Below are 13,168 nucleotides of genomic sequence, written 5' to 3' on the forward strand. Positions count from 1 at the left end.
CAGAAGGATGATCATAGACACTTACAAGTGACTTCATTGTTGGGTGTCCTGTCCCGTGATAAATTGGGAGCCAGTCTGTTGTTGAGAACTATTTAACTTCAGCGGGAGAGCACTTTAAGTCAATGGCTCTCTTATTAAGCTTTTGCCACTACTCCTGTTGGAATTTAGGTCCAACATGGAGGTAATGGACAATAGAGAGAGCAAAACATGCATATTCAGAATGGAGTTTGCAGCTTGGTAAAGATACATACAGAGAATTTATAAATTGTGCAGATTCCTTGAATCGTCACAATGCCCACTATGACTTAATACCATGGTATGTGTGGCCTTTGACTAGGAATGAAATTGTAGGAGGTTTTTTTAATGGTTAAAACTGGGGGGCTCCCTGTAAGTTTTATTGCAGACTTTGCTATTACAATATTGCTTTAAATGTGCATCCTGTTAGTTTTCCAAGTCTCTACATGCATTGAACCATCCTTCTAGTTCTAAGAAATACTAACTCTGGAACAAAAGTGTCTCCCAAGAGCCTTTGTTTTGTTAGATGCCAGAACTTGCATGGCCACACCATATGAGAAAGCTAACCATGTTGAGACTATGGAAAATGACCGGTTTGTTACCAGTTGAAAACATCTTATGATCAGACAACTAAAAAGGGATTTCTCCCCCTTTTATCCTTTCCTCTTTCCCACCGCTGTTACAGTCTTGTTAGCAGTAACATTTTGGAATGGCTCCAGGAAACTGGATAGGACTGCTATGTTGCATGGAGGAGCAAGGGAATGAGAACCTGCCAGCCAGGTTGGCAGTACATATTTTATGGTAGCACAGGGGAAATTATCTTTCCTGTAGGATATTTCTTGTCCTATTTGGAGTTCTTCACAAAAGCTGTCAGTAACTGAGAATTTTAAGAAAACAGAGTTTCTTTAATAGTGAAATGCCGTATAGTCAGAAACACAGCTGAACGGTGTTTCTAGTACTACCCAGTATTCTAAGTGCAGTATAAAGAGTGTCAGACAGTAGATAAGGATTTACCCCTGTTCTGATGGTGGTTGTGATGCTTTTGCTTATGCAGCCCAAAAGCACTTTTTAAAAAAAGTGATTGAGTTATAAGCTCTTATCTAATTTCCTGCATACGGTCAATATTAGGGATCTTTCAGCTGCCACTTTCCAGCCAACGCCGTCCCATAGAATATCTTTAGATTACTTTTCCCCGGGTGTGTTAGTTTGCATTTTTCCTGATTAAATCTCCTGGTCCATTATTCTGGATGCCTTTGAATTATTTCTTTCATCTCATTGATATTTGCAACGTCTCTCAATTAAATTTAATCTACAAATTGAATGTACAATTTGGCCTGTTTAAATCAGGGGTTCTCAAACTTCATTGCACTGCAACCCCCTTCTGACGACAAAAATTACTTCGTGACCTCTGGAGGGGGAACGAAGCATGAGCCTGCCCAAGCCCCACTGCCCTGATTGGGGGGCCAACGCCTGAGCCCCACCACTCTGGGCAAGGGGGCCAAAGCTGAAGCTTAAGGGCTTCAGCCCTAGGAAGAGAGCCTGCAACCTGAGTCCTGCTACCCAGGGCTGAAGCCCTGGGCCTTTGGCTTCAGCCCCAGGCCCCAGCAAGTCTAAGCGAGTCCTGACCCACAGTTTGAGAATCCCTGGTTTAAATAAAACCAGCCCCTGTGGCACTCCATCAGATCACCCTCCCCCCCCAATTCAGTATATTACTGTTTGTCATTGCTCTTTGCTTATGGTCCTTTTTTACCAGTTTTCAATCCATATGACAGTACTCCTATTTAAACCAATTCAAATAGATTTTCCAGTCCAGTTTAGTGATGTGCTGCGTCCAACGCTTTACTGAAAATCAGATAAATTACACCAGTAACCATGTTTATTTAGCATTACATTTCTTTGTATCTGAGAATCCTAATCAACAGCTCTAGGAAGTTAACCAGTGTGCGACAGGTGAGCAATCAGTTATTACATGCAGTACTTGCTCTTGGGAATTTTGCATTTAAAAACCTAGCGGAAGAATATATTTAGGAGCCATTGCTTAGTACTGTAACTCTACTCCTGTGTCCTCTGTAATCTATACAAAGGGACCTGTTTCTCATGTAACATATTTGTATTGTTTTAGACTTCATGACAGAAAGATGTGTATAATAGGACTGAGCATCCTAATGGAATTGCAAAACCGACCTCCTGCGGTAGATGCTGTGGCTGCGCAGATTGTTCCTTCAATCCTGCTCCTGTTTCTGGGATTAAAACAAGTGTGTGCTACGCGAGAATTTACGGAACATGAAGACCAGGCTAAAGACGAAAAACACGATGCAGAAGATAATGGTAAAATCTCCCATTTAAAATTAAATCCAGAATGTGGAAATGTGTTTGAAATTACAGTTCATTTTAAGACTCGTCAGCCAGTCTGCTGAATTGGTCTGGTTTATTGGATGCTTGGGAAGATCCTCTTGTGAATTGGTCATTCCTCTTAAAATTAATGCTAAAGCCCTTTTGGGGTGCATCTATGTCACTCTTCCTGCAAGGGCAGTTTTGTTTTATAAATAATACAAGCTGCAAATCCATGCTGCCCGATCACAAATGTGCTCTGTAAACCAGCATGCGGGAGACTCCTGACTAATAGGCCTGCAGAAATTTGGCAGTGCTGTGGAGGCAGCATTCTTGGTCCCTGGAAAAAAAATGTCCCCAATAGCTACCTCTTCAGTTAATTTAAAAAGCAATGATAATGGGCTTGGAAGGGATCCCTGGCACGTTGTCTTCTCCCAGATGGAGGGTGGCAAAAAGAAAGGTGGATTCAAAAATGACTTTTTGAAAAAAGAACTGATATTTTAATTTAAAGGGGAGTTTTTGATTTAAATAACATAGGTTTATTTTGAAATGAAAATTTATTTACAGTTAATTTTAAGTTGTAAGGAAAGTCAAACCACTGAACTAGTGAAGTCATTGGCTCGGCATCTGGAACCAGAGTTTGTTGAAGTGCTAAACCAGCTTTTGACAGCAGTAGCTTCTTCTGCAGGAGCAGAAAATATTTTCTTCTTTTCAGTTTAATCCAGTGCTTCTCAAAGTCGGGCCGCCGCTTGTTCAGGGAAAGCCCCTGGCAGTCCAGGATGGTTTGTTTACCTGCTGCATCTGCAGGTTAGGCCAATCGCGGCTCCCACTGGCCGCGGTTCGCCGCTCCAGGCCAATGGGGGCTGCGGGAAGGGCGGCCAGCACATCTCTCAGCCCGCGCCGCTTCCCGCAGCCCCCACTGGCCTGGAGCAGCGAACCACGGCCAGTGGGAGCTGCAGTCGGCCGAACCTGCGGACGCAGCAGGTAAACAAACCGGCCCAGACTGCCTGGGGCTTTCCCCGAACAAGCGGCGGACCGGCTTTGAGAAGCACTGGTTTAATCAACTAGTTCAGTTCAATGATTAGTTCATTCAAAGTTAAGAAACCAATCGTGAGTTGAAAAAAGGAGAAAAGCTTGTTTTCCTCTGCTAATCTATGAATAAAAACTATGTGTGAGAAGATGAGATCTACTAGTTCTAAAAACTTGAAGGGCAGAAACAATCAGTTTGATTCACTAACTACAGATAATGCTTCCTTTGTTTGATAAATCCATTTTAAATGGTAAACCATGTTTTGATTAACTTCATTCTGTTGTATTCAGCATATTTAAGGTAGTTTTGTTTAATAAAACAACTTTAAAGTGCTCTTTTTGTGCACTTTTAATTGAATTCCAAGTTCCAATCTTACTAGAGACACAAATTTTGATTAATAAGAAAATCCTCTAGTAAATAAGAAATGCATCATTTACTATTTTCTAACATCATAAAATATAAAAATTAAGAATGTGAATGAATGTAAATTAATCTATATAATTGCTTAAATAACTGTGTATAGATAGTATATGCTCCTGGTTAGCAAAATGTCCCAAATTTAGTGGAAAGGCTATGTTTTGTTCCAAATCCACATGTTTTATTGGCTTGCCAGTCAATGAGAATCAGTCTTTCTTTAGGAAAATAAACAAATGCAAAATGAGATTAAAATCATTTATTTATATAAAGTTTCTTGCTTACTGCTTTAAATCATGATCAGACTCAGTGATGTAAATTGTTTTGGTTTAAGTCAATCCACCCTGGCACAAAGAGCCTTCAGGACAGGTTTACAAAGCAGGAATTGAGATGATCATGATTCCTGTTGCAGAGAGGCCTCCTCTCAATCTATCAGGCAAAAAGGAAAAAAAATCCAGAGAATTTGCTGCACTGGAGAGTGTATATTACACAGCATTAATGACCGATTATTTTATTGTCTGGATATATCTAATTTGCAGTATGTCTAATTTGCAGTCTGAGATAAAACTATTGTAGGCTCTAATGCTTAAGATGGGTACAAATGAAATGCTTTTATGAGGTGCAAATTTCAGACATAATTGTAATTAAATTGAGTTGCCCCTACTTATTAAGCATAAGAACGTGGTACAGTAGCTACACAATCACTTCAGTAGCCATGTGCTGCTCAGATCTCTGCACTCTGATTTGCCTAAAACTCCAGTCCCACCCATTCCAGATTGCTGTCCATAAGCCCATAGCAGATATAACCAATTCCACTCATTTTATCCAGCTGACAAAAGAAAAACTTGAAATGCTGTTTTTAGCCCCCGTTATATTCTTGAAAATATTTCTTAGATATTTTGGCATAGTAACTTGAGACCTTGCTTAAGTCAGAAATAGCAATGTTTGGAACTTACATTTCGGGTTTTTGATTCAGGATATGATTGCTGTTTTAGAAATACAAAGCTGGGTAAAACAATCAAGGGAAGTTGCTTTAAGTGTGTGCAGTTAAGAGAGCTCTCTAAAGGTTGGTAGGCAATAAATTTGACAAAAGTCTTTTAACTGTATATGGTACCTGTTTGTAAAGTCCAAGTAAGTCTTTATTTGCTGTATTTTATTAAAAAGCAAAATGACAGGCCATTTATATTACCGTATATACTCGATCATAAGCTGGTTCGTTTATAAGCCGATCCCCGCAGGATGGATAAGTAAAAATGGAATTTTTTTATAACCCATTCATAAGCCGACCCTATAATTCAGGGGTCAGCAAACTTTGGCTCCCGGGCCATCAGGATAAGACGCTGGTGGGCCGAGATGGTTTGTTTACCTCGAGCATCCGCAGGCACGGAGGTAAACCTAAGTAAACAAAGTGTCCCGGCGCGCTAGCTGCTTATCCTGACAGGCCGGGACAGCAACTGGTGGGGAAATTTTTGGGGGGGGAGAAGCTGGAAGTCAGGGGAGTAACCCCTGTGACCACCCCCCACATGACCCCCACCCCTAGCCTGGGACCCCCATACTCTCCCCATCCCATCCCTTCCCACCTTATCTGGGGAGGATGTCTCTGACCTGGCTGGAGCTGCTCCGGCAGGCTGGGCAGTGCGGCCGCAGCCTGCTCCGGTGGGCCAGACTGGGCAGCGCGGCCGCAGCATGTTCCAGCGGGCTGGGCCGGGTGGCACGGCTGCAGTCTGCCAGCCCCAGAGCTGTAGCTGCTTTGCAGGCTGGGGGGAGAGCAGCGTGGCCAGAAGCAGAGAGACTCTGGCCCCGCCTCTTCCCTTCTGGCTCTGCTGGCTGTGCTGCCTCTCCTTGCTCCCTATGTTGAGGGAGGGGCTGTGTCCCACCTCTCCCTCTCTATACCTGTTCAGAAGCCGACCCCCATCTCTGGTGCTTCCCTTTTTTACTAAAAAAAATTCGGCTTATGAACGAGTATATACGGTAATTTAAAAGAGAAAAGTTGCTGTTTTGCTCCTACAGCAGTCTTTTACTCACAAACTAATCGGGTATGTGTGAGAGCAAATTTCAGTTTCACACTTCCAAGGTGTGATTAGAAACAGAGCATAACTGTGTTCTAAAATGTATGAAATATTTTGATGACTTCCTTTTTCACATCTTCAAGTTTGTTTGTTTTTAAAATGTGGTCCCTTTTCTGGCCAAAAATGTACATATACATGTTTTGTCCCTTAATATTTTTAATTACTGAAAGCATATGATGATTTTAAAAAGAAAAATGTTGATACATTTGCAGAAGAGATCCCAAGTGATGAAGAGGAGACAAATGAAGTGGGTCAGGCAATGCAAGAGAATCATGGAGGAGGTGGTGGTGGAGGAGAAGATGAAGATGAGGATGACGACGATGATGACTGGGATGAAGATGCATTGGAAGAAACTGCTCTGGAAGGATTTAGCACTCCTCTTGACCTTGAAGATGGTGTAGATGAATATCAGTTTTTTACACAAGCACTGTTAAGTACGTACATGCCTGTATGCATAATTCTTTAATATGATAGTTCAGAGGCACTTATGTTAATAATTGTTTAAAATCGTTATCTGTGGTATTAGTAACCTCTTGCACTATTGAAACTGAAAAATAACCTAAGATCTTTTTTGTATGTTTGCTTCACCATTTATGCTGATTTACCTCAGTTTGGATTTTTGAAAATTTTCCCCCTTTCTACTAATAAGTTTCACTTTCTGATTCTCCTGTTCTGACATAACCGTGAAATCTTTGGCTAGCACACACTCAAAGATACATCTAAAGCTGAACAAGTGTTCTAACTGAAAAGGTCCCGAAATCATTTCTGTTCATACTATCTCTATTGCAATTTTTCAAACAAAACCTAAATTATAGGGCCTACATTACTTCAGTGTCTTTTGAGTGCTCAGATAGAAGTATTTATCATTTTCTAAATTGTCAAAACCCTAAAGGAAAAAGCATATTTCTCCTGTCCAGAAGGTTTAACAGGTATAGTTTTTATTTTTAACCTTTGAAATGAGTCTAATTTTCAGCATAATGGATGCATTTTGACTGTGAAATTGAACATGGCTGTGAATACTGGGCACACTTTGAAACATTATTAAGTCCCTGTTTCCAGAAAGCTCTTAAGCACATGCTTAATTTTAAACTTCTCAAATCCCAGTCCCTTTTGGAAATAGGCCAACTTCATCTGTGTTCTGAGAAGCTGACAGAGGTGCTAAACCAGTGTTGAGGGGTGAGGTCTGTGTTTTTTAACCACAACCCCAGATCTTCTTTCTCTCTGTGTCTTTTTCATCTTGTCCTTCTGAAGTAGTCTTAAAACACAGGCTGATAATCACTTTGCATCCACTCTTTGTTTTGACAGCGGTTCAGATCCGGGATGCAGTCTGGTACCACTCACTGACAGCACCACTGAGCGATGATCAGAAGAAACAATTACAGGAAATTTACACATTAGCAGAACACCGGCGAAGTGCTGCAGGTCAGTCATTTCTCTGGGGCTGTCATGTGTTGTAGGGACTCTGGAACAGATTATGCCCCTGTAACGATTATATAGGGTGCAGTAGGCCAACATGAGTCCCTGTGCACTACTTGACCTGGGTCTTAGAGGAGGTTTGAGGAGCATAAGCGGTACGTAGGGCCTTATGCTGTCTCTGCACTGAGATGAATCTCACCTAGAGATTAGCATTGCCTCTAATTTGTAGACTCCTATCTGCCAGATATAGTTGTTTAAATAGGGACTGAGCTAGATTTTCAGATGGATTTTTCACATAAAGAGTAAATTAAGGTATAACCTGGCTGACAGCCATTCATTTGAGCAAGACTGTTATAGATCAGTGTGCGTTTTACAGCTGTTTAATTTTTTTACCACTAAAATTACTTTTCACAGTAAATATAAGCATTTGAACATTTAAAAAGGGGCCTGCATTGATGGAAGTAAGTTCATTAAAGTGAGGAGCATGCAGTGTAATGTCATGTACAATTATTTCATAATAAATTAATCTTTCAACTTCTGTCCTAGAGAGGGGTGTGGAATGTTACTTTAAAAAAAGAAAATCTAATCTACTGCAATTTATCACTGCCATGGCAGATCTGAGATTGAAATCTTGGTCAATAGAGTTTGTTCCACAAGCTTCCCCTTCCGCACAGGACTATGTAGATCAGACGCAATTGCTCTCTACTTTCATACCCCTTTTCTTTCCCTTCTGTGAATTCTAGAGACTAAGACGATAGAACAACAAAGTGGCTACACGTTTGACAACAAAGGACTGATCACAGCATTTAACTTTGGTGGAAATGCTCCTGGAGGCAACTGAAGGAGAAATTGCAAAGGACTCTGGGAATGGCTTCATCATTACATTTTATTATAAAACAGTCATGACTTCTGAGTGTGTGGGGAGGGTAATCTGATGTTCCCGAGGGTTTCCCCTGGGAGACAGCAGTGTGGTTTCCCCACCAGCCTGCTCTTTCTAGCCAGCTACTGTAAGGGTCAAATTCTTGTGGTGTTTTTATAATTTGATGGACTGAAAAGAAAACATCTGCCCTCAAGGAAACTGAATGACTGGGAGGGGCTAGGTTGAATCTAGTTGAGTTGCACTTCTCAGGTTTTTGCTGTGCAGAATTGGTGGATCCCTATGGATAACAGTGCCTTCTGTTGTATATGGATTAGCTGAACAAATGAATTTGAGTGTATTGTAATTTTTTTAAGTGTAAGGATTCTTCTAGATGCACTGTAAGCCTCGGTTCCATGTTTTCCTACTATCTGTCTTTTACTACATGACTTAGTTGTTTGTTAATTGCATATACATTGCTGGTTTCAAAAACATCATCTCAGCTTCCCTCCTTGGTGTAGACCTTTATATGTTGGGCATTCTTTTGGAATTATAAAGCATACTCTGGGGCTTTCAAAGGTTCTTATAAAAAAAGCAGGTTTTTCCCTTGAGGCAATGGTCACCTCAGCCTACGTCCTTGAGATCTCTCCATTAAAAGACAACCCACTTGAGTTGTAATGGCACTCATGCCCTGGCAGGTTCAGATCAAAACAGACACTGGTACCAAATAATTTTCATCTCTATAAGTGTGAGAGTGATCAATCTCTGGCCCTTGCGAGTAGATGAGCTACATGACCACTTGTCTCCTTTATTGCTGAATATTGGGTTTTTGATTTTGGGACCCTGTAAATTTTTTTCCTTTAGTGATTCATTATCATTCCAGCTATAGTACTGAAAAACGGGGGTCCATAACATTTTAAAGCAATAATTTATCTTAGTGGAGGGGAAAGTAGCTCCAAATCTTGCTTTTTTTATGTCTGAATTTCTACTCTGCATCCCATCTGGCTTCTATTCCCAGTGCTGTAATTTAGTCATGTTTAATTTTCCCATGTTTAAAAGGTCAGTCTCTTATACTCAAATATACACAAATACCTAATTGTATGTGTGTTCGTACAGTGAAACTTGTCTTAAGCAGACACCCAGCTAAATACTGATATGCACAGAAACCCCTCTTCTATAACTAAGGGGTTAACAAAGTTATAGTGGAAATTATGGGGATAATTAAAATGGTTAAATATTTTAAAATGAGGATTGAAGGTAGAATCTTTAATCCATGTTTCATGTCTTTTTTGTGTCTGATCACTTGTTCAGGGCTTGAAAGTGTTTACTAGACAACTGTTACCCCAAGACTGACATGAAAGGTGAAAAGCCCTTTGCCTGGGGTGGTACCCAATTGAAAAAGCTCAACTCTTCCTTCCTTCCCCATCACGTCTTTAGCTACTGCAAAGGGGGGGAGGGTGCTGTCCTTGGACCCTGTTCAGGGCTCTCATCTTTTATACTAACCTCTGTCTCTCCCACTGCCCAGCTGTGAAAATACCTCTCTCCTGTTTTCCCCTCCTCCTGCCCCAGAATCTTCTGCCTGCTAGAACTGCTGGGTGGAGAGAGGTCCTCTGGTGCTTTAGCCCTCTTCAGCCTTCCTACCTCCTGCTGTGAGAGTCATGTGTCTGCTACTTTACCCCTCCCTCAGCCTCAGTGTTAGGTCCTCTCCAGTGGCCTTCTCTGCCACTGTATTTATAGATTTTTTTTTTTTTTCAAAGCAGCCCCAGAATGAAATTGACTTGGTTCTTATTAGTTTTCACTGCTGCTATTCAAAACCCTGATTGCAGCAGTGAAAAACTATCGTGTCTCTTAGAACTCCTTTCATTCCGCTAAAGCCTGAAAAAGCTTTGAACACTTGAAAATTCAGGCCCCAGTTCCTTTGCTAATACAGTGATTGGTGATTTTGGATGTCCAATATGAGACCCTTCAAAGAAGCAAGAGTCCTCTGTACTTTTTGAAAATCAGGCCCTAAAGTCATTGGTCACTTTCAGAGATTTAGATCTGGAGATGTCTCCCTAACACTCTAGATGGATAACACTACATACATCACTTTACATTCAGTTTACAGTTGGGATTTCTTTACAACCATAAAAAGCTAGAAACTTGTTCACAACTCTAAACAAAAGTTATTCAGAAGTCGGTGGCATTGATTTCTCCACACATACTTGGCAACGGAAGCTTCCTTTTTGCCATTTGGCATCTGGCAAATGGAGTTTTTAAGCTCTGTGTTCATTTATGTATAAAATGTTGATTGTCAGTCAGTGGGATTTCCTTCAAAGCCTCTCCTCCCACCAGAACTAAGAACAAAAGGATTTTTTTTCTTCCACTAATGAAGGTCATTCCATAATCAAAAGGTAGTTTTCAGGAGTTAACATGTTCAAGGCAAAATCTACCACTGTATAGCACTATCCTTGTGTCCACCCCTCTGAGTCATGGTTGTTCCCTTAATGCTGCTGCTTGTATACTTTTCAAATGAACTGCCAAGATTTCATCCAGATGTTTCTGACAATAGATTTGAATTGCTATTTGGTATCTCACAGTTGTGGTCAAAGGGGAGATTTTAGGAGATGGTGCACAAAAGGGTGACTAGCTTTCTCCTTCCCAGGAGATTGAGTAAATGTTTCTACTGGCAAAAAACAAACATAAATTTATACCCTTTTTGAAAAGGTATTCAATTAAAGAAATAGTCCGAGATCTACTGGGCTCCAAACTCCCCTTTTACATGTGGTTCTCTTTTAATGTGATAAATATGCATTCATACACAATCATAATAGGTAAGGGATTGTAGGGATTTCTTCTTGAGATGTCTCCAGCTTGTACTACATTTAGTACAAATGTGCATTACTGTCTCATGTTGAAGCCAGGGTAATCGTGGAACGTCAGATACCAGCAACATTGAACTGAGCAAGATGTAGTCGCCTTTGGAAATGCAGAGACTTATGAATGTATTGTCAAATAAAACAAAGGTTGATAAAAGTAACCTTTGCTGCCCTGTGCCAGCATTCACTAAGTATGAAGGTGACTGTATGGACGCTATGGGTGCTTAAGTATGAAATTAGATTTGTGTAGGTTATAATTATAGCAAGTGTTAACTTATGTGGTAAAACATCTTTTTCAGATAAATTAACCAGTCCTGGGTGTGAAATTTCAAATGCTGTTTTGTCATTCTTAAACTTCTGGTGCCTCTTATTATTCTTTTGGTTTCCTCTTTTTGCTTTGGCTGAGTCTTTCTTTGAAGGGGGAAGAGTACGTCTGTTTTAGCAACAAAGCAAACTCTACAACCAAAGAGACTAGCTCCAGGAAGAAAGCAGAATTCCAAACTGAAGAAAACGTGCAGTGATTAAAATTGACATGCTTTGGCAGAGGCTGGGTCAAAATATGTAAACCATGTTCTGCAGAGTGTCATAGTAAGATTCTTTGCTTCAGTGAGAAAAGGATGTTTTGGGGATGGGGATTGTGAGAGAGGAGGTATTGGAAATAAGTGATTTACTACTTCAGAATCTGCCATTTGTCCAGGTGGAGAAATTTAGTCTCTACTGAGTGTTAGATTACGTCACAAGTTAGTAGACAAGACCAACCATCGGAACAGTGGAGCCCATCAGGCAATACTATACCATGCCACCCTTATTTTTGCACAGCTGCCGGCAGCGCAGAAGTAAGGGTGGCAATACCGTGACCCCGACTACAGTAGCTTTGCGACCCCCTTTTGTGTTAGGACCTCCACTTTGATAAACTCTGATTTAAGGTCTTTTCCTGATTATATTTTGCCATTTAAAAATAGATATTGTGATAGAGCAGGACCAGGGAGCAGTAGGAGAGAGATTGAGGGGAGATATATAAGCCCTAGGCTAATTAAGGCATGGTTCCCTGTAGACTAGGGAAGGTTACTACAGGTTAATTGGTGCACCTGTAGCCAATTCAGGTCCTGTCAGGAACCAAATAAAAAAAACACGCTGCTTTAGGCAGACAGCATGGAGAGAGGACTGGAGTTTGGAGGTGTGTTGCTGAGAATTGAAAGACCAGAGAACCAGAGGAAGGGAGACCCTGCCCTAGCAGAGCAGGGAGACTTCTAGTTAAGGTTCTGTGCCATCTCTTGTTAATGTCAGCCAGTACTGTGGGCAACTCCCCATGTCTCTGCTTCTTCAATCATTCTTAGTCCAGGAGGTTTTGTTGCTCTTCAGGTGGGCAGAGAATCATATTTCCCCAATCCCAGCAAAGCACATAACACAGGTACCTTAACAGCTGCTTGATTGAGCAGAAAAACACTTTATACAGGTGTAGACAACACTCTCTCCTTGAAATGTTACATGTGATCAAAACAAGTGGGGTGTAGTCATTTACAAAAATAGCAAAAGTCCTGAGACCCTATTCCAGGAAGAGATTAGAAAGTCTTAGATATAGAGAGAATATATAGACTGGTTCAGTTGCCTGCTTAATATATCTCCTCCAATGCCATTACTTGTGAAAACAAAATACTTTATAAAGGAAGGTAGATCTAAATAAGTCTTTTGCTTTGGACTGGCAGAGACATCCCTGGTCCATGCATCTAATCAGGATGCTCTCTGCAGACATACTCATATGCCTTTTAAGACAGGATCAGCTGAGCCAATGTGCAGTCTCGCTCTGGACAGCTGGAGACTGAATTTGACAGCCTGACAAGTGAGAGATCAAGTCAAAATTTGGCTGTCTGTGTTGGGGTGTACTCTCCACACTGGCTCTGAGAGGGCTGAATTAGGCCACATGGGCCCAATCAACCAATTAGGCTGCAAAGAGGGAAGACTTAAGCTGGAGGAAGCTAATTAGAAGGAGGGTTGCCTGTGAGGGAACAGGTGGTGCTTCTACAAAGCCAAGAGGCTGGCAACAGTGTGAAGACAGTAGGAAGGAAGCCTGCAGTTCCCTCCATCAGGCAAGGGAGGAGAAGCCTAGTAGGAAGGAGTCCAGGGGGGAGAGCAGTAAGGTGGTGGAGATGCGCATCTTACCTGTTCACTTCAGGGCCCT

At 41.3% G+C, this 13,168-nt stretch overlaps 1 protein-coding gene across 3 annotated transcripts in view; it reads left to right on the top strand.

Annotated features, from left to right (window-relative positions):
- The window catches only part of IPO8 (importin 8), an 84,058-nt gene extending 72,699 nt beyond the window's left edge, over positions 1–11,359 (top strand). For all 3 annotated transcript variants that reach the window (XM_054034702.1, XM_054034711.1, XM_054034721.1), the window contains 4 exons: positions 2,138–2,343; positions 6,072–6,293; positions 7,165–7,281; positions 8,019–11,359. In XM_054034702.1, coding sequence (XP_053890677.1) covers positions 2,138–2,343; positions 6,072–6,293; positions 7,165–7,281; positions 8,019–8,116 — 643 coding nt within the window. In that variant the 3' untranslated portion in view covers positions 8,117–11,359. The remainder of the gene's footprint in view (positions 1–2,137; positions 2,344–6,071; positions 6,294–7,164; positions 7,282–8,018) is intronic.
- The last annotated feature ends 1,809 nt before the right edge of the window (positions 11,360–13,168 follow it).

This window comes from Malaclemys terrapin, chromosome 1 (assembly GCF_027887155.1).
Source record: "Malaclemys terrapin pileata isolate rMalTer1 chromosome 1, rMalTer1.hap1, whole genome shotgun sequence".
Lineage (NCBI taxonomy): Eukaryota > Metazoa > Chordata > Testudines > Emydidae > Malaclemys > Malaclemys terrapin.